Here is a 27,791-nt window from a genome sequence, read left to right as displayed (position 1 = left end):
GAAATGGTTTGCATCATCACAAGAGAGGAATCACCCACTTTTGTAGGGTCTTCTGATGAGATGCCCTCCTCAATGGATCCAACTCCTTGCTGCCCTCTCCATTAGAGATTCCTGGTGGCAAATTCAGCTGCCAGAGTATCAAGAAAGTGACTATAATCCCTTTTCTGATCTCCTCCTTGTTCTTTCTTAGGTTTCTGAGGCTGCACAGGCTGCTGGCCTCCTGCTGTCATGCCCCCCAAATCCATCCCCTGGTCTACAAGAAGGGAGGCGGAGGACGTGATGGTTATGAAGGACAGGAAGCCAGCACCAGTAAAAGTCAGAGACATCTATGTGTGCTCCAGTGATCAGGGGATGGATGCCACCAACCCTGATTTGTAAGGCGAGAGATGACCTGTGTTCATGAGAAACTGTGAGGCCAGAGGCAGGTCTCTGATTCAAGAAGAATTTAGGGACATCCTTTGTGAGTAAGGGAGAGCATCATTTATTTTCTTCTGTATTTTCTCATTGGTTCATTGATTTATCCTGTGAATATGTTCCAGGTTAAGAAACCACTCCAACTTGGGGGAGGGGAAGCTTTAAAATATTCCAGCATCCTGAAGCCTGATGAAAATACCATATTTTTCGCTCCATAAGGCGTACCTAGTTTTCAGAGGAGGAAAACAGGGAAAAAATATTCCGAATCAAATTTCGTAATAAACTACTGGTATATCAGAGTGAGACTGAGAGGGAAAGGAGCTGTATGTTTGTTTAGTGTGCACGCTCAAGGAGCCAGTGGATCAGCTGAGACGCTGGGGGATTTGTGTCATTTTCCCCTCTCCCTCATCCCCTGCCCTCCAGTCCCCAGCAGCCTTCCTATTTTACCTCCTGGTTTTCACTGCGCCTGTGGCTCAGAGCTCGAGGTTGGGGTTTTTTTCCTTTTACACAGCCTTGCAGCCTTCTACTTGGTTTGTACACGTGGCTACTGTTATCAGGTTCCGTTTGAGTGATAAGCAGCCACTGGCAGCAATAGAATGGAGCACAAAAAAGCGGTAGGGGCACTAGGACCCAGACAATGCTCAAATCTATCCTGCCTCAAAACAAGCTGCAGAAGTAAAAGGCAGTCTCTTGTCCGCAGAGGATCAGCTGAGAGGCTGGGGGATTTGCATAATTTCCCCCTCTCCCTCATCCCGTGCCCTCCCCAGCCTTTTTTTTTTACTTCCTGGTTTTCACTGTGCTCGTGGCTCAGCGCTTGAGGTTGGGGGTTTTTTTTTGCTGCTGGTTGCTTACATTTTATCCTTCCCGATCCAACCCCTCCTGTGCCCTGCCGTCCCTCTGCAACCTCATTGCTCCGTTTAGGGAGCGCACAGACCTTTGCTAGCTGAGGCTGCTGCAGCTGTTGCTGGCTACACACCGCTTCTAAAAGCACCTGCTGGCTTTGAATCGCCTGCTTCCTCCTGGCTCGCTGTAAAGCAAGCAAAGGGAGAGCTGCGCAAAGCGGGACAGAAGCCCTGTAAGCGGCTCCCGCTTTGCTTGACTGACGGGAGCCATGGCTCCAGTCCAGTGCATTCGCTCCATAAGACGCACAGGCATTTTCCCTTTCTTTTTAGAAGGAAAAAAGTGTGTCTTATAGAGCGAAAAATACGGTACTTATGTTACTCAGAGAACTTTGGTAAGAATAACTCCTTGAGGATAGTGAAGTGATGGTCAAAGAAGGTGGACAAGAGTGTTGTTAACTATGGTACTGTCATGGTATTGACGGAGAATGAAGGGGAAGAGGAGAGACAAGCAGAGGAAGGGGGGCAGGAAGTGGCAGTGGAGGAAAGAAGGGAAAGTCAGGAGGAGGGACGGCTCACAGATGTTGGACCAGAGCCTCAACACCGCACAGGAAGTTCTGGCACAGACAGTGAAACAATGCCTGTTCCGTCTGCCCAGGAAAGGAGAGTGTTAAAGAGGAGGGGACAGAGACATCACATGAAAATTCCACGTCTTTTCTGTTTGAGAAGGGGCGGGCGTAAGGCACTCCAAGAATCTGAGCCGGAGGATTCGGATGCATGATTGTAACGTGCTGCTTGTACATATGTAAAATAAAGACTGTATATATGTATCTCTGAGTGAGCAGAGGCATTTCTTGCGGAGAGTGTTCACAAGCCCTCACAGGTACTCAGCAGAATAATTTCCTCTTGTAAAGTGTAAGGAGGATTTCTCATTTTTTCTGTATTCTGGTTCTATCACTATCCATCAAGATTTAGAAACATAGGGAGCCATGGCATGGTTAGATTATTTTAAAAAGATGGTCCTTCGAACCAGTTTAGATGCTTTCAGGGTTAATGGCTTGTCTTTTTCCTTGTGGGCATAATCCAACAAAGAGCACAACCCCAAGATGATTTGGACAAGCTGTCCTCCTCAGTGCTGCACTCTACGTGAGATATGCAGGACAGCAAATTCATTTGTCAACACCCCCAATTCACTGAAGCTTTGCAAAGCACGAAGGTGTTTTTATTATGTTCTTATATATGTTGTAAGCAGCCCAGAGTGGCTGGGGAAACCCAGCCAGATGGATGGGGTATAAATAATAAAAAATAAAATTATTACTACTACTACCACAACCCAGTTCCTCACCATCTCCTTATTCTGCCCTAGATGGATAAGGCTACATGAAGTGCTTGTCTGCTGCTGCTGAAATTCTAAAATTCATCCCCTGGTCTGCGAGAAAGAGGAGGAATTGGATGAAGATGTGGCTTTAATGAATCTGGCTGACTGGGCAGGAAAGAGGCAGGTCTTAGATTCAAGAAGACTTAGGGACATCCCATTCAAATAAGAGATAACCATTTCTCTTTTCTTCTGTCCTTTCCTGTTGTTTAACAGGGTCACTTGACCCTGTGATTAAGTTGGCTACAAACAATTTCTATGTTCATTCCACAATTGCATGGAGTTATATGCCCTTCATCATGTGAACACATGTTCACATGCAATTCTATCCTATGCATGCTCATTCAAAAGTAGCTCCCATTGCACAAAGAGGAAGAAATGTCTACTTTCTTTCACAATATACCGTATTTTTCACTCCATAAGACACACTTTTTTCCTCCTAAAAAGGAAGGGGAAATGTGTGTGCGTCTTATGGAGCAAATGCAGGCGGGAGAAGGGACTGACGGGCTGCCCTCTGTCCCTCATTCCGGCTCATTGGAAAGCCAGCAAGAGCCGCTGCCGCTGCCAGGCTCTGGCCAGCTCTCTCTTTAAAGAGCTGCGCTGAGCGTGTCTGCGGCTCTTGCTGGCTTTTCCGCGAGGTGGGGGAAGGGACTGATGAGCTGACTGTAATTCAAGCAAAGGGAAAGCCGCTTACAGGCTTGCTTTACAATGAGCCAGAAGGAGGGACGGAGGGCAGCCCCTTCCACCCCGCCCCCCAGATGACTTACAGGGCTCCTGCCCCGGGGTCTCCTCCTCCTCTTTTTGCTCCGGTTCCAGCAAGGCAAGGCAGCTGCCCGCCACAGGCACGTGGCACAAATGTGAGCTCTCCCTTTCCCTTCCCTCCCCCTTCCAACTTGAATAAAATATTGGGGGGGGCAGGTAAGCCCGACCTTACATACTGCAATTCAGCCTTTCTGAACCTGTGGGTCCCCAGATGTTGTTGAACTACAACTTCCATCGCCCCTAGGTATCAAGGCCAGAGCTCAGGGAAGATGGGAGTTGTAGTCCAACATCATCTGGGGACCCAGAGGTTGAGAATTGCTGTGATCTCAAGACAAAGTGCATGCACACTATATGAATGACAATGCCCATCAACATATGGGGGGGGGGGACTCCCTCAAATATTTAATGGGGGGGGCAAAGGCACCTAGGCCTCTAGGAGTTGGCTGCTATGCCTAGGACAATTCAAGAAAGCAAAATGATGCATATGCTATAATATCAATAAACTTTTAGGATGATACCGTAATTCTTTTTTTTTATAGCCTGTATGTTGGTTATGTTTACTATGGTGCCATTAGTTAAAGGTATGGTCAGCACTCAGTGGTAAACACTGGAGTTACCGTACATTACTGACGATTCCTTCATCACTGTATTTTCTTGCAGAAAACCTCCCCCATTCTGATAAGGATGATAAAGCGGAGAAGACTAGCATATAAGATTCCTTTTAAACTAGAGGTAGTAAAATATGCTAAGGAGAATGGAAACAGAGCAGCGGAGAGACATTTTAGGCCACCTCCAACTTAAAATAATGGTAAGAAATTGGAGGAAACAGGAAGATCAGCTGCAAAAAGCAGATAAAAGTAAGCACACTTTTCGTGGAAATGCTGCAAAGTGGCCACAGTTGGACGTGGCCATGAAAGAATGGATCACATATCACCGCAATAATGGCTTCACAGTCTCTACAAAAATGATAATATATGAAGCCAAACGCATTGCTGGAGAGAAAGGCATTCACGATTTTACTGGATCACCATCATGGTGCTACAGATTTATGAAGCAATAAGGCCTTGCTATGTGCACCAAAACTAGAATTGCACAAAAAATGCCAGAAGAATATGAATCTAAGATTCTGTCTTTTCATAAATTTGTAATTGATGCTAGGAAGAGAAATGGATTTGAAATTGGCCAGATTAGGTATATGGATGAAGTCCCACTAACCTTTGATGTGCCATCTAATAGGTTGATCTGAAAAGTGCCAAAACTATCATCGTGAAAACCTCCAGAAATGAGAAAACCCATTACACAGTTGTGTTGTCATGCTGTGCAGATGGCACCAAATTGCCACCCATGTTAATTTTCAAAAGAAAAATATTTCCAAAAGAAATGATTCCACGAGGAATTGTTGTACATGTTCATGAGAAAGGATGGATGGACGAAAATGGAATGAGAGCATGGGTTGAAAAAGTGTGGTCCAAACGTCCTGGAGGGCTTTTGAAAAAACCTGCCTTATTAATACTAACCAGTTTAGAGCACATATTAATTAGCTGCTGGTAATCATGATCTGAAACCTACTGGACGAATGAAGAGACCATCACTCAGGTTTGTGAATGGCTGAAAATGGGAGGAAATCGTTGTCCGGTCATTCAAAAAATGTGGCATTAGCAATGCTTTGGATGGAAACGAAGATGGCATTTTATATGAAGATAGCGAAGAAAGTGATGTCAGTGATTGTGAGCAACTGAGCTTCATAAATTCTGACTCTAGCACTGTTGAGTTCTTGGGGCTCACAGAAGACTAGAAGAGAACTCAAACCTTAAAGTCTCTCTTCATTTGTTAATGACAGTGATGATGGTTCTTAATGCCACTGTTGACTGCTGTTCACTTTACATGGTTGTAATATGATTCTGATATACCGGTTGTTTATTAAATAGTTTAGTACAACATTTGATTCAGAATGTTTTTTCCCTTGTTTTCCTCCTCTAAAAACTAGGTGCGTCAGGTGCATCTTATAGATCAAAAATACGGTAAGTTTATAGCCTATCACTTCTCAGACACACTGCATGCATCTATAAATGCTCTTATCACTCAAGTTTTATTAATTACAGGCAACTCCTCACTTGCGCATGATATACTTGTGCACAACTACGCCCATGAGTGGCACCGTGAACCCAGAGGCGGCGGAAGAGAGCTTGACAGTCCTCCAGACTTGCGAGGAGATCCTTCCCAGGGCTGCTCAGCCTCCCAGCCTAACAACTGACATGTGGGGTAGCCGCTTTCCCACGCATCAGCTGTTAGGCAGGGAGGCTCAGCAGCCCGTCTGCTGTGCCTCTAAACTCTTCGGTGTTCTCTTTAGGCTCTGGGGAGGGTCTCCTTGCAAGCCATGAGGACTCTCCAGGGGGCTCCCCACTTTCACACATGTGCTTGGGGCCCCGGAACATCCCCGGTGTAAGTGGGGAGTCACCTGTGTATTATATCAGGAAACAACGGGGGTACACTGATAACTCCCCTGAATTTTACCTGTCTTGACCTGTATCTCGAAAAGAATACAAACAGCTACTTAACAATGCTCTCCCCATTTCTAATGTATTAGTTCACAATTAATTGCTCTCCATTCCAGGAGTGCTGCTGCCCCACAAGAGAGCCCAACTGCCAGGGCAGCAGACACCATGCCTTGACTGCTGCATTCCACTCCTGGTATTTTACAGTCAAACACAAACAAAAACCAGTTTGCCAACCTTTATAAGCAGCAACAAAAAATACACATGCAGTTTCGCATTTTAAACTTGCTCTTTTGCTCACTTCAATGTTTTGTTTTGCTATGGGATGACAACTGGATAAGACAAGAGAAGCTGGGTATCAGAATGGAGAGAATGACTGATTGAAGGGTAGAACAGAGTAGTTCTGAGTAATCTTCCAGGAGACGACATGATCCCAATGGAGATTTATAAGATAAGACCTGATTTCTGGTCACCCATTTTTGCAAAACTGTTTTCACACATTAACAGCTCAGGACGCATACCGGAAGGGTGGAAGCTGAATATAATTGCCCCAATATATAAAAAGGGTGATAAGAAAAACCCTGCCAATCATAGAGGCATTAGTTTGTTAGATGTAGCCTCTAAACTATATGCCAGGCTCCTTCTTGGGAGACTGGAAGAATGGGAAGACACAAATAAGGTGATATCTGAAGTCCGGGCAGGTTTCCAAAGAGGGAAATCCACATTGGACCAGTGCTTTGTGATCAACTTTCTGCTATGTAAATACATACATAATTTGAAGCAAAAATTATATGTCGCTTTTATCAACCTAAAGTCAGCTTTTGATACGGTCCCAAGACACGCATTGTGGCAAAAATGGGAAAAGACAAATTATTTTTGGGATTGGTTTATTCAGAAACGGCATCCTGGAATATACAGCTATCCAATATTAAATTAAGGGACATGGGTGGTGCTGTGGGTTAAACCACAGAGCCTAGGACTTGCCGATCAGAAGGTCAGCGGTTCGAATCAAAACATTACACACTGACACATCGATACAAGTAAAGGTGGATCTGGCTGGTCATCTTACTACTAGATATAAGACCAATACTAGAGTCAAACAGGGATGCATTTTGGTGCCTTTCTTGTTTAATTTTTATATTAATGACATGGTTAAAGAACTGGCCTACGGTTTGCCCCTGTAACAATTCTTGACCAAAAATTCTCAGTCTTAATGTATGCTGATGACCTAGCACTTGTATCTAGAACCCAGTTAGGCCTGAGACGGCTGCTTGCGAAATTAAGTTAATATTGCTTGGGGAATGCTTTATCTATAAACTACGATAAGACGCAGGTCATTGTATTTCTGAAGAACCTTAAAAAGCATGTTTGGCACCTGGATGAACACATCATAAACCAAGTAAATATGTTTAAATATTTGGGATTGGTTTATTCAGAAACGGCATCCTGGAATATACAGCTATCCAATATTAAATTAAGGGACGTGGGTGGTGCTGTGGGTTAAACCACAGAGCCTAGGACTTGCCGATCAGGTCAGCGGTTCGAATCCCCGACACAGGATGAGCTCCTGTTGCTCAGTCCCAGCTCCTGCCAACCTAGCAGTTTGAAAGCACGTCAAAGTGCAAGTAGATACAGTGGTACCTTGGGTTAAATACTTAATTCGTTCCGGAAGTCCGTACTTAACCTGAAACTCTTCTTAACCTGAAGCACCACTTTAGCTAATGGGGCCTTCTGCTGCTGCCACACCGCCAGAGCACGATTTCTGTTCTCATCCTGAAGCAAAGTTCTTAACCTGAAGCACTATTTCTGGGTTAGCGGAGTTTGTAACCTGAAGCGTGTGTAACCCGAGGTACCACTGTAAATAGGTACCGCTCTAGCGGGAAGGTAAACAGCGTTTCCGTGCGCTGCTCTGGTTCGCCAGAAGCGGCTTAGTCATGCTGGCTACGTGACCCGGAAGCTGTAACGCTGGCTCCCTCGGCCAATAAAGTGAGATGAGCGCCGCAACCCCAGAGTCAGTCACGACTGGACCCAATGGTCAGGGGTCCCTTTACCTTTAATATTAAATTGCAAGCCTTTAAATCAGCAAAAGCTATTTTGAAATTTGATGCTTGTAAAGGTGGAAATCTGGTCAACCCAGCTCTATCTGTGTCTAAAGCAAAATCAATGGCCCAGATTTTATATGGTGTAGAGGTTTGGGGTACCTCAAAGGTCTCTGGTTTGGAACCCCCACAGAATTATTTTTTAAGAGTTCTTTTAGGTTTACCCAAAGATGTGCAATCTGCCATGGTCAGGTTGGAAACTCACATATTGAGCATAGAGAGCCAAATAGATAAAAGAATCTTTTGTTACTCGTTTAGAGTTCAACAGATGGACAACACTAGGCTACCCAAAAAATGCCTGATTGAGCTCTTGAATGGATTACCCTTTAAAAACTGGGTACACCATGCTGCCCAACTGATGGACAAATATGACCTCTCAGTGACTGAGATCAAAGAACTTCCCTTATATTCCCACCCAGAAAAATATCTTTCAACGAACCATAAGGACAGTGGCAACTAAAAACGATCTAAACTCTATGTACACATCCACATGCACCCCATTATATTTTAAACTTAGAGAGGCCTAGGAACACACATCTTATTTTAATGAATTGACTTTTGTGCAAATTCGGAAAGCTTTCACAGTGTTACGATTAAATACAATAAACTCTGCTTATAGAGATGGGAGACACAGAGGCATAGCAACAAATGAACGTGTCTGCATTAGGGGATGTCCTGAAGTAGAAGACCTTATGCATTACACCTTGCGCTGCCCCTTATATAATGAAGCAAGAGAAAGATTTTTAGCACCTATAATGAAAGGTCCCCTGGCCAGAGCCCCTCTGACATGATTTTACCGTATTTTCCCCTCTATAACACGCAGATTTTTTCTCCTAAAAAGTAAGGGGAAATTTCTGTGCGTGTTATTGAGCGAATGTGTGGTCCCTGGAGCCGACTGTCCCGAGTGCAGGGGCAAAAATCAGGCAAAAATCATATCGCACGTCAAGGAGGAGGGAAGTCTGAAGAGAGGAAGCTGCCGCTTTCCTGCATTCTGCCTCAGGGTCTTATTGCCCACCCTGTTCTGTTTCGGTTGCTGTTTGCTCAAACGGAACAAAGAGCAGGAAATCCCCTCCCCTCCCGGCAAGCAAAGGGGAAAGGAAAGGATAGAATCCTTCCATCTAATTCCTCTCCGTGCTCCAGTGCTGCTGCTGCTGCTGCTGCTGCGTCCAGGGAAGCATTCCAGGCAGCCGGAAAAAATGCAGGTGGGAGAGAGAGAGAAAGAGGGAGAAGAAAGAGAAAGAGAGGGGGGCTAGCTTGGGTGGGTGGGGACTTTTGCCTTCCTTTCCTCCCTCCCGTTAAACCCCTCTCCTGCATTCTTAGCCAGCTGCTTCTCCGCACACCCCTCTCATGCTCCTTGTCCCTTCTGTGTTTTTCCTTCCCTCCCCACTTAAAACGTGGTTACAAAGCATAGATCCACATGGATCCTTGGGATCTTTGCATTGGGTCACCCCAAATTCACCATCAGATCACATAGCATGTCCATGGCTACAGCCTGCACCAAAAAAAATCACGCACCCACTGTTGCCTGGAGCTGCAATGGTGCAAAAACGTGGTTACAAAGCATGAATCCACAGGGATTCTCAGGATCTCTGCATTGGGTCACCCCAAATTCACCATCAGATCACATAGCATGTCCATGGCTATAGCCTGCCCCCCCAAAATCACGCACCCACTGTTGCTTGGGGCTGCAATGGTGCAAAAACGTGGTTACAAAGCACAGATCCACATGGATTCTCAGGATTTTTGCATTGGGCTACCCCAAACTCACTGTCAGATCACATGTCTGTGGCCACAGCATGAAGAACAAAAATGATACATCCACTGTTTCATTCAGAATTTTTTTTCTTGTTTTCCTCCTCTAAAAACTATGTGCGTGTTATGGTCAGGTGCGTGTTATCGAGCGAAAAATACAGTATATCTCCTCACAGACAGAGATAAGTATGTGACCTGGCATGTAGCACTCTTTGCAACTGCCGCTAGGAAAATTAGAGCATATTATATAGCCAAGGTAGCCACCAACTGTAAAGGAGATGAATTTATTAGACCCTATCTACATCAAGCTATATTCAATCTTTATCACCAAACTCCGAATATAATTGCACATTGTATTAATTAACATTATTTTTTAATATATTAGTGGCCATGTGATAATGTTAGCTTATAAATTTTATTGTTTAATGTCTAAACTTGTACATTAAGGTACTTTTATAGCTCTGTTTAGAGTAGGTAATGTCTTGACAATATAAATGTTTTAATGTTTTTTTATCAATCTAGTATATTTTCTGTTAATTGTTGAATGATTCTGTGTACATTGTGGCAGCCTTTGGCTATGTGCAATAAAACTGACTGACTGAGTAATCATAGCAATTAGGCAATCAGGGACCCAAATGAAACAGCACACAGATAATTAAAAATTGCACAAGTAATCAGCTAACCCACAACAGGATAAATGCAACAAATAAATTGTGATTTGATTTTGCTGAAGGTGTATGTTTGCCTCCTGGCTTGGGACAGCTAAAAGAGAATCTAGAGAAAATAGGATCGTCTATGAATCATAGACACTTATTCGGCTACTCTAGTGTAGCTGTTATGGGGGTTTCTGAAGCTCCCCCATTCCAGCACAATTAAGATCCCTTTTCGCTTGGCTATTTGATCTTTGAACCTGTGGCTCATGGGAAACTTGATAAACTTCAGCTATAGGCTGAAATGCCAAAGAAATATTGCCTGAAGCAAAATGTGGAGCACAGTTGAGAAGTTCCTCCTTAATTTGGGGTGAGGGACCCTGAGAAATGTTCAGGGGAGCCAAAAGAATTCTGAAAAGACCAGCGAAGGAGTTTCACATAAGAAGAAGAAGAAGAAGAAGAAGAAGAAGAAGAAGAAGAAGAAGAAGAAGAAGAAGTTGTTATTTATACCCTGCCCTCCCAGCCAAGACCGGGCTCAGGGCGGCTAACAACTAGTAATAAAAAAAAGTTGATTAAAATACATTTTTTAAAAAAAAAAATGAAATACAACATTAAAACATCAGGATGCAGTCTCTTCACAGGAGGAGAAAGGAAAAAGAAAGAGGGGGAGGGAATCAAACTGATTCTAAGCCAAAGGCCAGGCGGAACAACTCTTACAGGCCCTAGGGGAAAGAAATCAGATCCCGCAGGGCCCTGGTCTCATGAGGCAAAGCGTTCCACCAGGCTGGAGCCAGAGTTGAAAAGGCCCTGGCTCTGGTTGAAGCCAATCTAACTTCCTTAGGGCCTGGGACCACTAGGGTGTTGTTATTTATGGACCTTGAGGCTCTCCGTGGGGCATACCAGGAGAGGCGGTCCCGGAGGTACGAGGGTCCTAGGCCGTGAAGGGCTTTAAAGGTCAAAAGCAGCACCTTAAATCTGACCCTGTACTCCACCGGGAGCCAGTGCAGCTTGAAAAGCACTGGGTGAATATGCTCCCATGGCAGAGACCCCGTGAGGAGCCTCGCTGCAGCATTCTGCACCCGCTGGAGTTTCTGGGACAGCTTCAAGGGCAGCCCTGCGAAAAGTTAATTACAGTAGTCAAGCCTGGAGGTGACTGTCGCATGGATCAATCCTAGCCATGGCCAACCTGCTCTAACCTCTCCCTGAGCCTCTTTCCTTCACAATGTCCCACCGATAAGAAGCAGGGATCGAGGGAAAACACTACAGCAGACAGGATGGTGGGAGATAAAAATATTGCAACTTCAGTTACATAATTTGCCACAAAGTCAATATATTAGGCAAAACTAATGTCTTTGGTGTACCAAGATAAAACAAAATTTGATCTCTAATATGGTTGCTTCAAGTGTTAAAGCATGAAGCCATTTTTAGACAAGTGAGATTTGGAGTAGTTGCTCTGCAGTTGTTTAAGAAGCAGGAACCCTGAACTAACCAGTTTAAACTGGCTTGAAAATCTGTATTTGTGCATAATGGAGATCAGTACTACATGCAGAAGGTGCTATTTCCCTGGGAAAAGTTAAGCTTCTCCTATCTGCTTCTTTTTAATTTTTAATTTTCATGTACCACAATCCCTACCCCGTTAGCTGAAATGACATATTTTATTGCTGCAACTCTCAATTACCAAATGATGCATTAAATGGAGACTCACATCTACCAGCGAGTCTCTGGGCATATTTTTTTTTGGGGGGGGGGGAGGGGAGGAAGTACCTAGTCCCCAGTATTTTGGACTAGGTGGACCTCAGTCTGATTCATCAAGATTAGATCTAAATTTTAAGCAAGAGTGCATGCTTACAGAAACAGAAAATGTCTATCAAGTCAGGCCACTGCTCCATCGAAGGGAGTGTTGTCAACACTATCTGGCAGGTGCTTTGCAGGGCTTCCTAGGAGACGTGAGGGATGGAACCGGGGACCTGTCATGGGCAAAGCAAGTGCTTCTGCCCCTGAGCACCAGCCCTTCCTGTTGATCACTCAACACACTTTTTAACTGCTATGACATCCTGAGAGTGCACGCATGCTTGCATATGTTGGTCAACTATGGAGGTGCTGTTAAAAAGTGCAAAAAAAGAACGGAAGGCAACCCACCACTACTTTAAAGCAGCGGTCTAAAATAATTTCAGACCCAAGGCCCACCTTGCAACATGGGACCCAAATTTCTCTTTTTTCTTTTCTTTCAGTAAGCATGCCCATCTTTCTACTTTCTTACTTCCTCCTCTTTTCTTCATTTTCTTAAGGGGGAAATAAAACACTAAACCAAAAGGAGACAGAGAAGAAAATGTGACAGCAAAGTCAAAGTGATTCGCTTTAGACATGGGTACATTCCTGATCTTTAAGACCCGAACCATTGCTTGAAGACTAGTGATATAAAACACATTCAAGCATAACTATTACATATTAAGAGATCTTGAAGCTTTCTAGGTAGTTGCAACAAAAGTACACAAATCAAAGCCTGAAAAGAATCCATATTTGTCACGATCACTGTTTTCTCTCTGCCTTTGTAGTGTTTTGGATGTCCAAAGTCTCCACTTGTAGTGAATATTGTGTGCATGTTGCTTCATATGGCATAGGAAGTTCCAAGGTGCATTGTGGTAATACAGATGTCTACATTTAGCTCCAGGTGTTTTCTGTTTTTCTCTGTATGCATGAGATCAAAAAAATACTTTAAAATAACTAAATTATCCATATTTTTAAACAACCCGATGAGCTTAACAAAGAGACTTCTGCAAATACTTACTGTAACTTGCCAACTCCTGAAAGGCTTCTTGTTGTAGCCTAGTAGACCGCACTAAGCTTGAATTCACACAGCCAAGAAATAGTGTATTCCAGTTCCTTAGTTCCAAATCTGAAATCATAACATAAGCAGTCTTTGTGCTTGAAAACATGCCTGTGTGGTCCTTGGCCACATGAGAAATGTTAACGGATTCAAAAACACATACAATTTGCATGAGTTGTTTCAAGCCAAACTTACAAAAGAACAAGAAGAAACTCTAGTGATCAAAAAGAAAGATCTGACACCATCAGATTTCTCAGAAGACAGGGAAGCAACCGACTCCTTCCCCAATCTAGGGTGCTCTGGATTTTTTGGCCTACAACTCCCATCATCCTTGATCATTGGACATGTAGGCTGGAGCTGATGGGAAGTATAGCCCAAAACATCTGGAGGGTACCAGCTTGGGGAAGACGACTCTACTTGTTAGATAGGGACTGACATGCCGGCTATTAGAATATGTCAGGGGCAAGAACTTGTCCTAGAACCAGGTGAGTAAACCAAGAATTTAAATCATACAGTTGACATTAAATATAATAACTTGATCAAAGAAAAAGCACACAAACTATGGACCCTTCCAGACTGGTGGGGTTTTCTGTTGGTATATCTGCAATGTGTCAATGGCACAACAGTGCATTAGTGGTAGATTCATACTGACCCATCCATACCCCCGTCTGCTTTGTCAGATGTTCTGTGATGCTTCCCCAGCATGACTGCTACCTGGAGGGGCACGCTTCCACTGTAGTGCAGCAAAAGTGGTGTGAAATAACCACATCCTGGAAGATCTGTGGTATAAAAGCAGGAAGGTACAGGACACCTTTTGAGGCACAAATAGTATTGAAAGCAGGACTGCATGCAGCTGTCCCAATACCATCACAGGCACAAATTATTGTGAATGCACAATAAAAGGATGTCTGGAGGGGTCCTAGGATAAAAACCTAGGATAGGCTGAGGTAACTGGAGGTCCCTGACCCTAAGGACACATCCTATTATTATGCATCTTAACTCCTTCTTGAAAGCCGTGGGCAAATGCCAACCCTGGGGGCTATATTCTCCCTCCACCAACTGGAAAATGGAGTAAGGACAGCTGCTGTGCTCAGGAGCCTGAGGGCTTCCCATAAGCACCTGGCTGGCCACTGGGAGAACAAGACGTTGGACTTGATGGGCCCTTGGCCTGATCCAGCAGCCACGCTCTTACGTAAAGAGCTATTGAGGCCAGTTCCCCCAGCACCAACAGCAACAGAGTCTCTATATCAGATTTTGCCCCTTATTTGCCTCTCAGGCTTATAGAAGGGGGGGGGATCAGCAACTGATATTCAGAAACATTACTGCCTCCAACTATAGATTATTTTAAAAACTGGCAACACATCCTACTGTTAGCCACTTGTTCAATGTGTAGATGATGTTTTGTAGATAAAATAAAGTGTCTCCAATAATAAACAAACTATTTCAGTCACTACTAAACCAAGAGGTGCTGGGGGGGGGGGAGTCCAAACTAAAGGATCACCATTTGAACTATTGCAAGGGGGTAAAGGTGCAGGGTTGGTAGGAGATAAAGGCTGGGGAAATGTCCACTCAGCCCCACCACTTTGCAGCTGTTGAACAAACTGACAGGAAGCAGTACCATGCATGCATGGATGTGCAATTTATAGGGCACTTCCAGACCGGGCTGTTTATTTAGCATTCTTGCTGATGTTTGCCCAAAATGTACAGAGAACATATGGTGATGTTTGTTTGTTGAGAATTTGTCCTGCTACTTGTACACTAAGCCTATATGACAGTGTCAGCTAGTGGCCATTACCCCATGTTTTTAGCCTCTTTTCTCACTGGACTTCTTGTTAAAAACTTCAGGATAAAAAAAAAGCCAGGAAGTTCCTGCTCTGTCTTACCTTATTCATTAAGTTAGCAGCTGACCTTAAACAAGCCACTTTCATTCAGTCCCCCTGAATGCAACATGGGGCTAACAATATGGACCTATGTTACAGGGTTGTTGTAAAAAAAAAATCGAGATAATGCATAAAGTGCTTTGAGTACATAAAAACCTCTACATAAACAAGTGCTAAACTCACCTTCAGTTCACTGGACTGGACCATGCCTTCCAAAGTTTTGGCAGTAGCAACAGTCAGCAGTGAAGTCATCTTTTTCCAGCTGCAGCACATTTCGACCCAAAGGGTGGGCGGGAGTGTGTGTCGCCTTCTTATGAGCATGAACTATAGCAAACTTTGCGGAGGATTGCTTCACTCAGCAAGGGACCTACAACCAAGCAATTTAATATAGCAGGTGCTGTGAATACTTTAATAGGGACACGCACAAAGGAATTTGCTAGAGAAAGTCAATGATTTATAAAACTAAGTACTCTTAGGTGCCTTTGGGACAATGACTGAATCAGGAACAAAGGGTGGGAAATGGTTTTGTTACCAAAAAAAATGTATTTTCAAGTACTCTACTAGCTTGAACTTTCTGATGAGGAGAGAACAAATTCTTGAGTTGGTCCATGGCACCTTTGATGTTCCCATTTATTACAATTCTCAGACCTAATTAAGGATTTTCAAAGCAGATGTTCAGCTCCCAATTGCACCTTTAATTCACACACACAGAGATTTTATGTAGTCCAGAGCTAACACAGTAGTCTATTTTCCTATCGTCTCATAAACCTCTTTCTTTTCTTCCTCCACTGCTTATCATCCATGTATTCAGTATCGTCAGGAGGGTCTGGGGTTACAAAACCATGTGTCAGTTTATAGTAGACTATTGTGGAGTCTGATTCAACTATGGCCAGTGTGATAGAGAGCGGAGAATCAGGTTCATCCTTCAGAGTATATGATCTCTTCATGATCTGTGTCAACCTGAAAGAAAGAAAAAAAGACTCCAGCAATTCTGCTTACTTTGTTTAAATTTCACAGTCAATCTACAAACAGATCAAGTTAATAATAGTTCTTCTTTAAGTATCTAAAAAAGAACTCCCAAGTAAATCAAATATCCTCGGAGTAAATCTAGCATGTTTCTGCTATCAAAGAAACCCAACAGTGCCTGCCAGCCTTTTTGACAAATTTATCAATAGGATTGCCATCTATTTTCTTTTCCTTTTTTGTGATGGGGCTCCCATGCCTCTAAAAGATGGATGACTGATAGCGGTGCAACAAAAGCAGCTTTCCCCGTCACCGTGGGAATAGCTAGGGAGGGGTATAAATAAAAATTTGCTATTATTATTATTATTATTACACTGGAGCCCTTCCAGAAGAAAAGGTTTTCAATGCTAACATGCCACAAATCTAAAGTTATTAGGTGGGGCTACCGTGCACTAAAGGGCCCACACAGCTTCCCTTTGGTATAACTGTGGTGGCAATGGCCACTGGCTTAGATAAGATTCCAGAGTTATGGAATACGATTAGCTTAATAATAATAGAATATAAGGTTGAACAGATAGCAGCCATGATTGCAGAATCATCGTCATATAAGAAAGTTAGATAAATTACACAACATGAATGTATCTGTATAATTAAAATATTTCAGATTCACTCAAACCCCACCCCACCCGTTACTCTAAAGCAGAGTTTACCAAACTTGGGTCTCCGGCTTATTACATCCTGGCAGTATAAATATGGTTCCCTGCGCCGTTTGCAGGTTCCCTGTACTTTTTTCTCCTCTGTTCATTATCACCTTCCCATGAGGACTCCTGGCAGCTGAAGAACCTGCCACTTTGCAGAATGCAGCACCCTTCAAAAGGGTGGCAGGCAGCAGCTGAGCGTTACTTCTCTCCTGCGATGACTGCCAATTAGCCTTCATAATGGAAATCGCCCGCTAGCTGAGGCAGCTGCACACTATGAAGTCAAAGGGCAGCAGTTGGTATGCTGATGCCAAGAAAGGGTCAACACAGAGGTGGGGGCAGGGGGATTTCTCAGCCTCCCCTCCTCTTCTCTAAGCGTTTAGGGATTGTGAAAGCCGTTTTTGTTGAATTCCAGAGAGGAATACAAATGAGAAAGTAGATGCTTCTTTGAAGAAGGGCTGTGGCCCAGTGGTAGAGCAAATGCTTTGCATGTACTAAGTCCCAGATTCAGCTCAGGAGACAGCTCAGACTCCCTGCAGGCTGCCTCTCCAACAGCCCCTGTGGGGGGCACAGGATTCCCAGACAGAAAAGCCACCTGTCTCTACCGTGTTATGAAGACTAAATTTAAAAACTCAGCTCCTTCTGCATTCCAGAGCAGCAGTACTCAAGGCACAGAGTGAAGGCAAAAAACTGAAAGATACCAAGTAAATTCTAGAGGTAACTGGATTTTCCTAATTGAGGCCAGCTCAAAAATGCCATGAGTTGGCATCAAAAATGCAATGGCTACTTCATCTGACATACAACCATGTGTGTCCACTCTGCGCTGGATATGATTTAGAGAATAAATCTCTGGAAATAAGGAAGTCAGCACTTCCACTGCCTCAAGGCAGCATTGTTGGGGCCCACATACGGAATTCCTGATAAGCTGTACTTCTACAGAAGTTATTTGTTATAGAAACAGGGAAGGAACTCTTACTGAAGCTCTTCATCTCCAATTACACTGAAGGCATTGTATAGCACATCTGTCATGAACGGGGATGGGGATATGTCTCAGGTCGATAGAATAACACACAAATTTGCCAGAAGCATTTTCTACTTCAAAAGCACTGCTGGACAAAATATAGAAATACCAGTGGGTGAGGCGCAGATGGAAACAGTGACTCTTTCCATAGAACTCACACTGACCCTTTTCAACCCCTTTACTCCTGAAATTCTTAAGGTCAGCACCAGCTAGCCCTGAAGTATACAGTGACTAGCACAATCCCAAATGAAACAAAATTGCTGCAATTTACTATAAAAAAATACTAAAATATTACTACAATAATCAATCATTTACAGGACATGTCAACTGGGAAGTCCCACTGATTTCAATAGGACTTACTTCCTAGCATGTGTGTGTTTCAGCCCTAAATTCTGATTTAATTGCTGAGGTTGGGCACCAACATAAGAGAAGCCCCAAATAAGAAGTGTGCAAAGTAAAATGATGGCTTTTGGCAAAAAAAACCCAGCTCCTTATGGAAGGTTAAAGACTGTGTTCGTTAAGAGCCAAAGATAGTCTGAAATGCTCAAATTACTAGTATGAGTATTTCAAAGCTTCCTCCTGATGGCTACTGGGGAGCTAGAGTAATGAGCTCATTAATTTAAGCATTGCCAAAACAAGATGTCAGTGTTACTGTAACTTTTATTTCCTCTCTGCTGAAATAGTATTTGAAATTAGACACGTTTTGAATGTTAATCATTCAGGCAGGCCATGTGTGGCAATTATGAGGCTTTGGTTCACTTTTGAACACAGAGGCTGAGGATTCAGCCCAAGCTGAAAAGCACTAGAGCAAAATCTCCCATTACTAGGTGTGATCTGCAAATCTCCAGCCCAGGAAATGCTTACAAAAAAGTCTTCCTGTGGATGCTTTCAGAATGCCCAATCGTTCTTATTGTAATGTTCCTCAGTCTCCCAATTTGAGTGCCCACTGAAAGATTTCTAATTTCCTTCTGTATTTTGTAGCCTATGTCAAGAGTCTGACCCAGGATAGCTGGTTTGTTATCATGGCTTGTCCTGTCTCTGAAGCACGAAGAATTGCCACGAAGATCACCATTGTAGGTGCAGAACACAGCATTGAAACTGAGCAGGCAGATAGAAAATATTGTCCATGTAAGCTACAGAAGCTAAATTAACACATGTATTATATGGACAACACATTAGCCCTATTCAAGTATTCGTTTCTGAATGTATGAAGGAACCAGTGGGAATATGTAGGCCTCTTGGAGGCCAGGAATGATAAGCAAGCAGTACTAATGTTCACAGATGCAGAGAGGGCATTTGATAATGTGTCCTGGATGTTTATGAAAAAATAATAGAGATGATGAATTTTGGAGAATCATTTCAGAGGGGAATAGATGCAATCTATTCAGAACAACAGGCTATGTTGATAGTGAATAATGTGACAACAGAAAAATGTAAAATTGCAAAAAGGACAAGACAGGGATGTTCCCTGTCTCCATTGCTGTTTATATTAGTCTTAGAAACACTGGCAAGATGTATAAGCTCAGATGATGAAATAAAAAGTATTACGTTTGGGTGCAAAGCATACAAAGTGAAAGCCTTTGTGGATGATTTGGCAATAACAGTAGAAGACCCGTCAAAAAGTTTACCAAGAGTCTTGGATAGAATTTTGGGGTTTGGCTGGGTAGCAGGATTTAAGCTAAACAAACAAACAAACAAAAACCAAATTGTTGGTACAAAATATGATAGAACAACAACAAAAGGAATTACAAAAACAAACAAACAAATACACCCTGGAATTATCAATAGGAAAAAATGTGAAATATTTGGGGATATGAAACTTTCCCAAAGATGGAAGGAGGACAATCTATCTACAAAAGAAGACTGGGAGCTAAAGATGATGGACTATGCCGAATTAGCGAAAATGACCAGGAAAATCAGAGATCAAAAAGACAATAAATTTAATAAAGATTGAGGGAATTTTTAAAGTTATTTCAAAGAACACTGTAAACAATTGAAAACATTGGCAGGATTTTGACAACACTTGCAATGAAGCGAGAACTATGATAAAAATTGAGTTTCAAGAAAATACGGAGAATACGATACGATGCAGTTTGAAAAAGATTATCTGGGGAAACCATGGAGGGCTAGAGGGAAGTTCCAGGATTCCGAGAATCCTATTTGTAAAATGATTTTGATTTATGTATGATGATAAACGTTAAAAGTGAAAATGAATCTTAAAATGTCAAAAAAGAAGGAATATGTAGATCTAGCCCTGTGTCCTCATTGACAACATGTGCAACACCATCTTCCAGCTGATGTGTGATTGGCTCAGTCCAAAGGCTCACATGATTGATTCAATGTTTGGGGAGGATTCAAATGCTTCCCTGCATTATGAAGCAATACAGTCCCATGCAAGTTATTCAAAATAGTGAGTCATTGGATCCTCATGAATCCAAATTTTAAGCAAGATGACAAACCCTGGTTTGAGGAATGAGGGAAGCCAAGTTGGACTTGCCACAAAATTAGCACTGTGGAGCACTCATGTTCCAGATTCTGACCAGTCAACCATGGATATTCCATTCCAGGATATTCCATTTCCAGGATATTCCATTCCATTCTGTTCCACCACCAAGACAGTCAGTATTCTGTGTCCAATATGTATGCTGAGCCCTCACTGAGCTGCTTTTGGATTTCCACCCCCCACCCCAAACAACTTTGTGTTCTTTACAAATACTAGGCTTCTTCAAGACTGCTGGTATCGCCCACTTCTGCACAGCCGAGACTGTTTGGGTTGCATAAGGATCTACACATGGCAAACTAATTCACTGTTAGTATTTATGATGGTGTGCACAACTGCAGCAACATAGGAGAACTGGGCACAAGTTCTTAAGTGGAGCCATTTGGCAGCTGAGAATGAAACAGACAGAGCAGGCTTGAGAGAAATCACACATTCAATGTTTGCCCTATTAGAAAGACTGGTTGCCAAGTGGACCTTCAATCAATGTAATTCATTCACCCTTTGCCATCCCAAGAATGTCATCTTTTAGCGGAATGCCAAAGACAGAGCAAACAGCATCACCACCACACAAATTTATAGAAACTCTACATGAATGAAAAGCTTAATGAAACAGTCAAAGATGCATTGGTGATATTGTAACTCCAGTAACTAAAAACATGTTTCAACAGATTTGTGGGTGCCTACCAACACATAAGGAATCAGGATTTGGTACTCTTTTCCCAGGTCACTGACAAAAGCCAACAGTGATCTGGAAACCATCTGATCCTGGGGTACAAGAAGGAAATTTTCTAAACTGTGCAAGTCCACAATTCTGCCACTGTATTATACAGATACAGTGGTACCTCGGGTTAAGTACTTAATTCGTTCTGGAGGCCCATTCTTAATCTGAAACTGTTCTTAACCTGAAGCACCATTTTAGCGAATGGGGCCTCCCGCTGCCGCCGCACAATTTCTGTTCTCCTCCTGAAGCAAAGTTCTTCACCTGAAGCACTATTTCTGGGTTAGCAGAGTCAGTAACCTGAAGCGTATGTAACCTGAAACGTATGTAACCTGAGATACCACTGTATTGGCCCTGGATCTAGAAATCAGCATCTGGAATTTTTTAATTTTTTATTAATGCCCACTTGAGACCCAGTCCTTTAAACCTCCCAGGAAGGCAGGAGATGAGATTTACATTTATATCTGAAATGTGCTCAGAAACAAGCTAGCAGCTGGTGAAGATTTTTTTTGCAAGTTGTGTTTCATTGAGTGAGTCCTGCTTGTTATATTCTGAACCAGCCAAAGTTTTAAAACAATCTTCAAAGACAGCTTCTATGGTTTCACCAAGCTTTGCCAAGCAAAACTGCAGGAGCAAAACAGCCTTGAGCATTGCCAACCTATGTTTGGTTTGGCTAAAATAAACTCAAAACCAAACCCTCTGTGGATCCTTGCTCACCTCTCATGGCTAATTGACACGTGGACAGGAGTTGGCACCACCACTTGAAAACCATCCGTTTCTCTCTCTCGTCCACAGAGACACACAAGCTGGAATTCTGCAAGGCCAATGTAGGACACCTCATGCCAGTTCCTAGCTGAAGGAACAGCAGCAAAATCAGAATGAACTAAATAAAAAATAGCATTCAGTTTGGTTCACTGGATTTCCTAAACACCTTTTTCTAAAGGAAGACTCAAGGTGTCTTGCAGTAAGAGACAGAAAAGTCTGAAACAAACCACAGAACAAGTGACACACCTAGAGTATATTTAGATACTGTATTAGATTTCTCTCTTCCTTCAAGAGTTCTTGGGGAAGAACACAGACCAGGGTCAGGGCATCTACTCTGCATGCAGAAGGTATCAGCTTGAGTCCCCAGTACCTCCAGCTCGGGCTGGCAATGACTCGCTGCCTGAAACCATAGAGTTGCTGCCAGTCGGAGCAGAAAATCCTGAGCTAGATGGACCAGGGATCTGGCAGGCACCATCTTATGTTCCTATCCTTATTTACTCTCACAACCATCTTCTGAGAGATAGCCATGAAGCTTCTCATGAGGTGACCTTGGGTAAGTCGTTCAAGTAGGGATGTGTGTCAAGTTCATTTTGGTCCAGTTCCAGTAATTTATCCACACCACCACAATGGCCATGATTGTGCAGATGGCTGTACGAGAGAGGGATCTTGCGTGTACTCAGGACACATAGTGCTAGTCATATTTGACGTGAAGTTACAAGGGGTGGGTGGGAGGTGGAGACTCACCTTGGTGACTATCAGCTGTCTAACTGATCTATTTTCTCTAACAGCTTGCAAGGAGGAATCATCAGTGTGCGACTACTGCTGTATGTTTTAATGAAACCAACAAGAATCCTATGAAGATGTGAATCTAACTATATCAAGCTCATGTGTGACACCACCTCCGCCTGATGGGGAGAGGACAGTCACTACAGGTATGTTGGGCTCTGTGGGGCTGGGCATTGTAACACTGATATGCAGAGTCGAGGGGAGAGAGACTTTGCACTGGCCACCAGGCAATGGCTTTTTCCACCTGACTTGCCCCATCCTCCAGCCCTAGGAGCCTTTCCCAGACCATGAACAGCTGAAACAGCTGGCAAGCGAGAAGATGAGTTCAGGGATTTTCTTTTTAAATAATTTTGTAAGTTGTATGTCTTTTGTTTCTCAGTTTGATCCTTTTACATGTGGTATTTTATGCATTGTGACTTGCTGTTGTTTTTATTGGTTATATTTATTATTTATTGTAATTGTTAAGAGTGAATTTCTCTTTATTAGTTGCTGACATTTCATTTTACTGTGCACTATTATATTCCGAGGGATTATTAAATATTACTTTATTTTATATAAGTTGTTTATTTGAAAGTTATGTTTTTATTATCACTTGTGCACAGTAATATAGAAAGGCTGTATACAAATCAAAAGTGAAATTAATTGAAAATGAAACATCCAATGCATGCAGGTGGGTTCAAGATGGGACACTTCAGAAGTGCAGATAGGCTCAAGTGATGTCTGCAAAATTCCAAGGTATTCTAAGAGTACACAAAGGGCATTATTGGCACTCTTTTTAAACCAAATGATATGCCTTAGCAGCTTGGGTTTTTTATTCCTCAGTCTGCCTTTGAAGCTGCCTCCATTAACTTACCTTCTAAGAGGTCTAAGTAAACTAAGAAAGCAGCATGCACACAACTGCTCTCAGCCACATCCAACGACATCATCCCGGTGAGCTGAAAGACACAATAGTAAGCAATAGATGTAAAAGCTACTGCAATGCAACAAAATTCAAGCGCTTTTATCCACAATATTTTGGAAGTGTTTTCCCATCAACTCTAGAGACTTTGGAAGAACCCCCCCCCCCCCCAAACGCACAGCACACACAGTTTCTTTCAGGCCTGTTAATGGATTTACTGCTAGATAGTCTGTTAAAAGACTTGCAGGTCATGTTTTGAAAATGCCAATAAAACTGTCTTCCAAAAGGTGCAGTTTAGTGTTTTGGAAGGGGAGGGGCATGATTTAGCAATGCTGATTGTTCATAAAACAGGGCCAGTTCTGTCCTAAGCCTACTGGGCAGGGACTGCTTTAAATCTGTGTTTTGGCAAGCCCCTGAGACAGGAAGGGGGCGGCAAGCAGCTGTATCTGAAACTGAACTTGGAATATCCATTGCTAGAACCGCTATTTATAAATAACTGTCACAGCGATGTATTTACTTGCTGCATTTATATCTCATCTTTCTGCCAAGGTGCTTGAGGCAGCAAATGTGGTTCTTCCTCCCTTCTATGTTAACCTCACAATAACCCTGTGAGGTAGGTTAGACTGAGAGATGGGGACAGTCACCTGGCATTCCTCATGTCTTACTAGGGATGTGAATCTGGATTTCCCAGGGTCTAGCAAAGTACTCTAACCACTATATCACACGGGTTCAGCTGGAGCCAGAAGGTACTTTTCTGTTGCCTAGCCAGGGCCAGAAGGTGAGGCTCCCGGGACTTTTGCCAGGGCTGGCTAATACAGAGCAGGGATGGGGTTTCTGTGGCACCTGCATATGATCTTGGACTTCAACTCCTTTGAGCCTCAGCCAGCACAGTCAGGGCTGATGAGCGTTGTGGGGCCACAGGCTCCTTGTGCTGCCTGCCAGTTACAGAGGACAATGTTGCACAACCCTGTTTGTCAAATTAGGAACCGGCTTCCACACATGAGGTTCCCTGTTTAAGCGCTGGGTACCCGACACACACAGCTGATGCTGTGCAAATGTAAAACCGCAGCACTGCTAGGGACATGCTGCAAGCTTCACCTGCACCTGGCACAGTATAATCATATTATAATGCCTTGATCACTATAGAGAGCTTGATTCCTTCTTCATATCAAAAAAGCAAAATATCTGAGTTGTAAAGTTTGCATTTTATAAGCTTGACCGAGCTAATACTTTCTTAAACCTCTGGTGGCTTGTGTTACACAACAATCAAAATAAGCTCTCTTTTAATATGCCAAACTCATAAGAGGGTTATTTCAGTAAAAATCACATCAGATCATGGAGTTCTGCATTCTGATGGGGGGGGGGAGATTGTTGACCCAGCTCTGGCAGAGAACTATTGCAGAGGGTCCTGTAAAACTTCACATTCTTACACTTGAATATAAATTTAAGTGTATTGAAAGTTATTGCTTTAAAACTCTTACAAATATTTGAGCTGAACATGAAGCTTTCTGATTCTTTACAGACTCTTTGTGCTCCAATCCTGAATATTGTTTTCATACTTAAAGACGCACTGAATGAAATCAGAAGGGTTTTAAAAGAAGAGTTAGAGCCTGAATCTAAGAAGGCATTGCAATATGAGATTCAGATTAGTTAAGAACATGAAAAGAGCTCTTCGGGGTCAGACCAAAGTCCTATCTTATCCAACATCCTGTTTCCCAGCCAGACGCCTGTCAGAAGCCCAGAAGCAGGAGATGAGTACAAGAGCCGTTTCCTGCTGTTGTTCCCCAGTAACTGGTGGTACTCAATGGGGTACCTTCTCTGAGATTGTACACAGCTACTATAGAAAATTGTCTAATTCTCTTTTACAGCCACTCAATCTGGTGGCCATCTCTACATCTTGTGGTAGCAAATTCCATATTAAGTAAGCATGAACTGTGTGAAGAAGTACTTCCTTTCTTCATCTGTCCTAGATCTCCCACCTTCTTTGGATGGCTCTGGGTCACAGTATGATAAAAACATTTCTCGGGGTTTTTCCCTACCAGACCTGAAGATATACTTTGAAGCTGCCGCCTTCTGCTGGATCAAGGATTGGATTCAATTAGAGAACGATGATGTGTTAGACTTGGAGGGACTGGATAACAGATTTGGATGGCATGCATATCTCTGGTATGACAAGATAAAGGCCCACAGTGGTTTTAAGAATCATGTAATTAGAAATGCGTTATACAATGTATGGACTAGATATAAAGATCTCTTAGTAAGAAAAACACCAAAATGGATTTCGCCAATGGAAGCACAGGCCCAAAAAAAGTTAAATATGGAAAACAAATGGTTGAGGTACTCAGATTTGTTGTTAGAGGATCAGAAGGTTTTAAATTAAAACCATATGAACAAATTAAAGATAAAGTGAATTGGTTGCAATATTATCAAATTAATGAATTATATAAGATGGATAAGAGAAATGGTTTTGCAACAGAAAAAACCAAATTGGAAACGGAGTTGTTAAGATACTAATGTTAAGAATATGTCTAAAATGTATAATTTGTTGCTGGAGTGGCATACAAAGGATGAACAAGTTAAATCGGTTAGGATTGATTGGGCAAGAGATGTGGGACATAATATAATGATGGAGGATTGGGAGAAGCTATGGAAGAAAGGGGTTAAGTTCACTGCATGTACGATGTTAAAGGAAAATATTATGAAGATGATGTATAGATGGTACTTGACCCCTGTAAAACTAGCAAAGATTTATCACAAAAGTGATAACCTTTGTTGGAAATGTAAAGAAAAAGAAGGTACTTTTTTCCATATGTGGTGGACTTGTCCCAAGGTGAAAGACTTCTGGGAGAATATTTATAATGAACTGAAAAAAATGTTGAAATATACATTTATTAAGAAACCAAAGGCCTTTCTTCTTGGAATAACAGGTTTGGAATTGCCCAAGAAAGATGTTAAATTATTTTTGTATGCCACAACGGCCGCCCGAATATTACTTGCTAAAAATTGGAATACACAAGAACTACCAACAGTGGAAGATGGGCAGATGAAGATGATGGACTTTTCGGAGCTAGCTGACCTGACAGGAAGAATCTGCGACCAGAAAGAAGAGGAGTATGAAGAGGACTGGAGGAAATTTAAGGACTATTTGAATAAATATTGTAATATAAAAATTAGAAATTACTTGAAAGAAACAAATAGGCCTAGGATTAAACTAAGTTATAATTAAGTAAACGGGATTTAGAATGTTAAGAAAAGTGAGTAAGATGGACTACAATTGGAAATTGTTTTAGTTTAATAATGATATTGGAAAGCTGTTACTTTTAACTATAAGGAAACTCAGAAGGGAGGGACTAGAGGAAGTCAACCAAGATGTTTAAAAGGTTGGATTTGTAAAGAACTAAGTTTGTTGTTATTGTTTATCTGTTTATTGTTCCTTTTTTCTTCTTTCGTTCACTAATGTATTTTTCTTTTTTTCTGTTTTTGTGTGTCATTCGGCTCTGTGGTTTTTGTTATAATTGTGGGAAATCTAATAATTTTTACATTACATTGTGCAGTGTGTAACATGCATTAAAAGCACAATTTATACACTACAGGGCACTAAGCCAATAGGGCAAATAATAATAATAATAATAATAATAATAATAATAATAATAATACCACCCTTATTTATACAGGTACCTACTGAGAAGATCCATTAAAAGGCAACTATTCCAGAAGGAATTATTGTGAAAAGAAGATTGGGGGGGGGGGGGGGGGCGTCAAATTTTGTCCTCTCAGGGTGCTGCTATATTACCAAAGTCCATTCCTGATTCCAGGATGGGGACAATGTTTTCATAACTTTCTTCTTCTTGTTTGTTTTTCTTGCGTATTTTGTGGTTTTTTTAATCTTGCATTTTTATGTTAGGAGCCACCCAGAGATCTACGGATGAAGGGCGGGATGCAAGCTTAATCTTGTCAATAACTAAGCAGGACAGTTACTTATGAGGCAGAAATAACTGCCCTACGCTTCAGCGCCACAGCCAGCGCCAGCTCAGCCCCCCGCTTCTGACCGGGGGGGGGGGGACACGGACAGAAATGCAAGAGGGAAGGGCGACTGTTTCCCCGGGGCCCCCGCGCGCCTCGGTCCCTCTTCGGCGCGGGCCGTTCGCCGGCTATACCGACCGCAGGGTGCTCCTCCCGCCGGCTCCCGCGGAGCGTCCTCGCCGCCTCCTCCGGGCGGGACTGAGCGGCGCCCGCCGGGGAAGCCCTTGGGCCGCCCCACGCGCCGCTTTCCGCCTCGCCCGCCATGGCCTCTCGCGCGCCACGCGGCTTCGCTCCGCGCGGTGTCTGACGCTCAGGGTCCCCCGCGG

At 42.8% G+C, this 27,791-nt stretch overlaps 1 protein-coding gene and 1 long non-coding RNA gene across 5 annotated transcripts; one reads left to right on the top strand and one right to left on the bottom strand.

Moving 5' to 3' along the window:
• TSEN15 (tRNA splicing endonuclease subunit 15) lies at positions 1 to 27,791 on the bottom strand. Of its 4 annotated transcripts, XM_083744041.1 has the most exons (7): positions 27,604 to 27,744; positions 23,398 to 23,479; positions 21,711 to 21,846; positions 15,277 to 16,053; positions 13,866 to 13,992; positions 13,175 to 13,282; positions 11,982 to 13,074 (listed from the first exon to the last, which is right to left on the bottom strand). In XM_083744041.1, exons 1-4 carry the CDS (start codon positions 27,727 to 27,729, stop codon positions 15,846 to 15,848), a joined length of 552 nt encoding a protein of 183 aa, XP_083600167.1. In that variant the 5' UTR covers positions 27,730 to 27,744; the 3' UTR covers positions 11,982 to 13,074; positions 13,175 to 13,282; positions 13,866 to 13,992; positions 15,277 to 15,845. The 4 variants fall into 4 exon arrangements, with proteins under 4 accessions (XP_083600168.1, XP_083600167.1, XP_083600165.1 ...); XM_083744039.1 differs by lacking the exon at positions 13,866 to 13,992 and having other exon boundaries at positions 27,604 to 27,791; XM_083744040.1 differs by lacking the exon at positions 13,866 to 13,992 and having other exon boundaries at positions 11,982 to 12,688; positions 27,604 to 27,772.
• Positions 22,557 to 26,335, top strand: LOC310846912. Its single transcript, XR_014565617.1, has 2 exons — positions 22,557 to 22,690; positions 25,311 to 26,335. It is a non-coding gene; the product is annotated as an uncharacterized lncRNA (long non-coding RNA).

Source organism: Podarcis gaigeae, assembly GCF_964106915.1.
Source record: "Podarcis gaigeae genome assembly, chromosome: 6".
NCBI classification, from domain to species: Eukaryota; Metazoa; Chordata; class Lepidosauria; order Squamata; family Lacertidae; genus Podarcis; species Podarcis gaigeae.
This window is presented reverse-complemented; position numbering and strand designations above follow the sequence as displayed.

Excerpts from the sequence above, each read along its gene's own strand:
- TSEN15 (XM_083744039.1), bottom strand. The coding sequence starts at position 27,729 with ATGGCGGGCGAGGCGGAAAGCGGCGCGTGGGGCGGCCCAAGGGCTTCC. Across the intron at positions 21,847-23,397 it reads TTACTTAGACCTCTTAGAAG|CTAGGAACTGGCATGAGGTG; the intron begins GTAAGTTAATGG and ends CTGTTCCTTCAG. Across the intron at positions 16,054-21,710 it reads GTGTCAATTAGCCATGAGAG|GTTGACACAGATCATGAAGA; the intron begins GTGAGCAAGGAT and ends TCTTTCTTTCAG.